The sequence below is a fragment of the Necator americanus genome, chromosome III (assembly GCF_031761385.1).
Source record: "Necator americanus strain Aroian chromosome III, whole genome shotgun sequence".
Classification (NCBI taxonomy): Eukaryota; Metazoa; Nematoda; class Chromadorea; order Rhabditida; family Ancylostomatidae; genus Necator; species Necator americanus.
Window position 1 is genome coordinate 35,834,547 of NC_087373.1, and position 2,300 is coordinate 35,836,846.

Here is a 2,300-nt window from a genome sequence, read left to right on the forward strand (position 1 = left end):
TCCTAATTGAATTCGTCCATGCACGGTTCACGGAAAAATTCTAAGATTGTTCTAAGATTTACGGCACACACAGATTCAGAAAGCCACGTTTTTCCCCGGCCGAAGGCTCTCAACAATTTACGAAATAATCAATCCAGTTTAGAGAACAAAAAATAGAATTCATAATAAAATAAATTTAAAGAAAATAAATTTTATACAAAATATTAGTTAAAAATAAGATTTACGGCACACACATACAGATACAGAACACCACTTTTTTCCCGGCTGAAGCGTTCTAATAACAAGTTCAGTGAAATAATACATTCAGTTTGGAAAAATTAAATGATCTAAAATAAAATAAATTGAAAAAAGTAAATTCTAAAAAAATTCTGCTAAAAAATCAACTTAAAAAAACGACAAATTCAATTTAAAAGAAAGAATTAAAGGCAGATTAAACGAAATAATCGTATACAATTGAATGAAGAATCATCCTAAGGTGTATAAGGAATAAAATAAATAAAGAATAAGTAAATAGTAGTGAGTGATAAATAATAAATAAGGAATAAAATGAATAAAATCTATAAAAACTTGTGAATTTCAAATAGTTACTGTCTAATTACTAAATTTTTACGATCAATGGTAAAACATAATCAAAATCAAGGGTGAAATGAAGCCGAAAGAATATTTTTTCAGTGAAATGAAAGTGTTTTGGAGACGAATGGTCTTATCTGCATTACGGCATCGAGTTTTTTACGTAGTTGATACCGTTGTCAGCGCAAGCGGAGAAGTAAACTGCACCGAGAAAGGCAAAAGTTCAGGAAGGAGATGGGGAAGAGAGGAGGAGCGCCAGTCACGTCACCACGAAGTTATTTTTCTTTTCTATTCCCAGTTGTCATAATTTCCTCATCTCCTTCATCTACCCGAGAAAAAAAACATTCAAAAAAGTACGACGAAGAGAAAAAATATATTGAGCTCTGAAAAAAAACGAAAGAAATCAGCGGAAAGATAGAGAAATAAAAATTTCAGACATACAGATATACATATAATATAATAAATAATAAAATTAGTAAATAGTAATTCATAAATATATAATATAACAAAATATACGTAGGAAACCAAGTAATGAATAAAGAAGTATCAAAAATAAACCACTTTGACACATTTTCATAACAACTTAAGGTGATTTCGTTTTCGTGAATGCGTTTAGGATTTTAAAAGAAAAAACAATCTAAAAACAAACAAAAAAGGAACAGAATAAATCTGAAGAAAAAACGTTAGCGTTAAAAAACATTGAACACTCTTTCAAATCCAAAAAAAAAAGATTTCTCTTGGGAACTTAATTTTCGTAACACACAAAAATTAGGTTCATGTTTTTCCGCTACATTTTTGTTACTGTACAGTACACCTTAAAATATTTCCAGAGTAACTACGAATACGACAAGGTTTTTTTTTCTTCGTGTTTTTGTTGTACAGCGGATTTGTGGATTTTTGTGTGCAAATAATTGCGTATACGATTTTTTGTGAATCACCATGAGGTTTAATTTCCATGATTAGCAGATACGGATTTATTTTTCTTACAGATTCAGATGATAACTTTCCCCTACATTTTCCTCGTTACTGTATTTTCGTTTCTGTATCCTACTCAAATATTTCAGGTGGAACTGGAAGACTTGATAAGTTTTTCTGTGTGTTTGTTTTTTTTTTCATGGATTTAATGAGTGGAGCAAATAGCAAGAAAAAAAAAAGTAAGGTGCTTTGCTTACGTGAGCACACCGAGTCAAATATGAGTACCGATTGATCAACGGTGACGGATGAATGGATGGATGGATGGATGGATGGATGGCTGGCTGGATGGATGGATGGATGGATGGATGGATGGATGAATGGATGGATGGATGGATGGATGGATGGATGGATGGATGGATGGATGGATGGATGGATGGATGGATGGATGGATGGATGGATGAATGGATGGATGGATGAATGGATGGATGAATGGATGGATGGATGGATGAATGAATGGATGAATGAATGGATGAATGAATGAATGAATGGATGGATGGATGGATGGATGGATGTGGTTCCTATTCACTGAATCATAGTGCATGCTCATTGACTGGTTATTTAATAGTTTTTTTTTTCTGGAGAATCTGGAGAGAGCAGTGCACTCAGCGCTGATGATGATTATCCAGTGAGTTCAACTGGAGAGCACTCAGGAATCGAAAAAGAAAACGAAAAAAAAAACGGAACTGACACGAAAACAACGGTGCTAACGCGATTTCTATACAGCAAACAGCTGTATTTAAGAAATCATCACCCAT

General features: G+C 33.0%; 1 protein-coding gene across 1 annotated transcript; it reads left to right on the plus strand.

Moving 5' to 3' along the window:
* Positions 1-1,798: 1,798 nt before the first annotated feature.
* RB195_012036 (uncharacterized protein) lies at positions 1,799-2,026 on the plus strand (the record flags this gene model as incomplete). The annotated part of the gene is made up of 1 exon (XM_064193711.1): positions 1,799-2,026. The coding sequence occupies one exon, from the start codon at positions 1,799-1,801 to the stop codon at positions 2,024-2,026; it is 228 nt and encodes a 75-aa protein (XP_064051294.1).
* Positions 2,027-2,300: the final 274 nt, after the last annotated feature.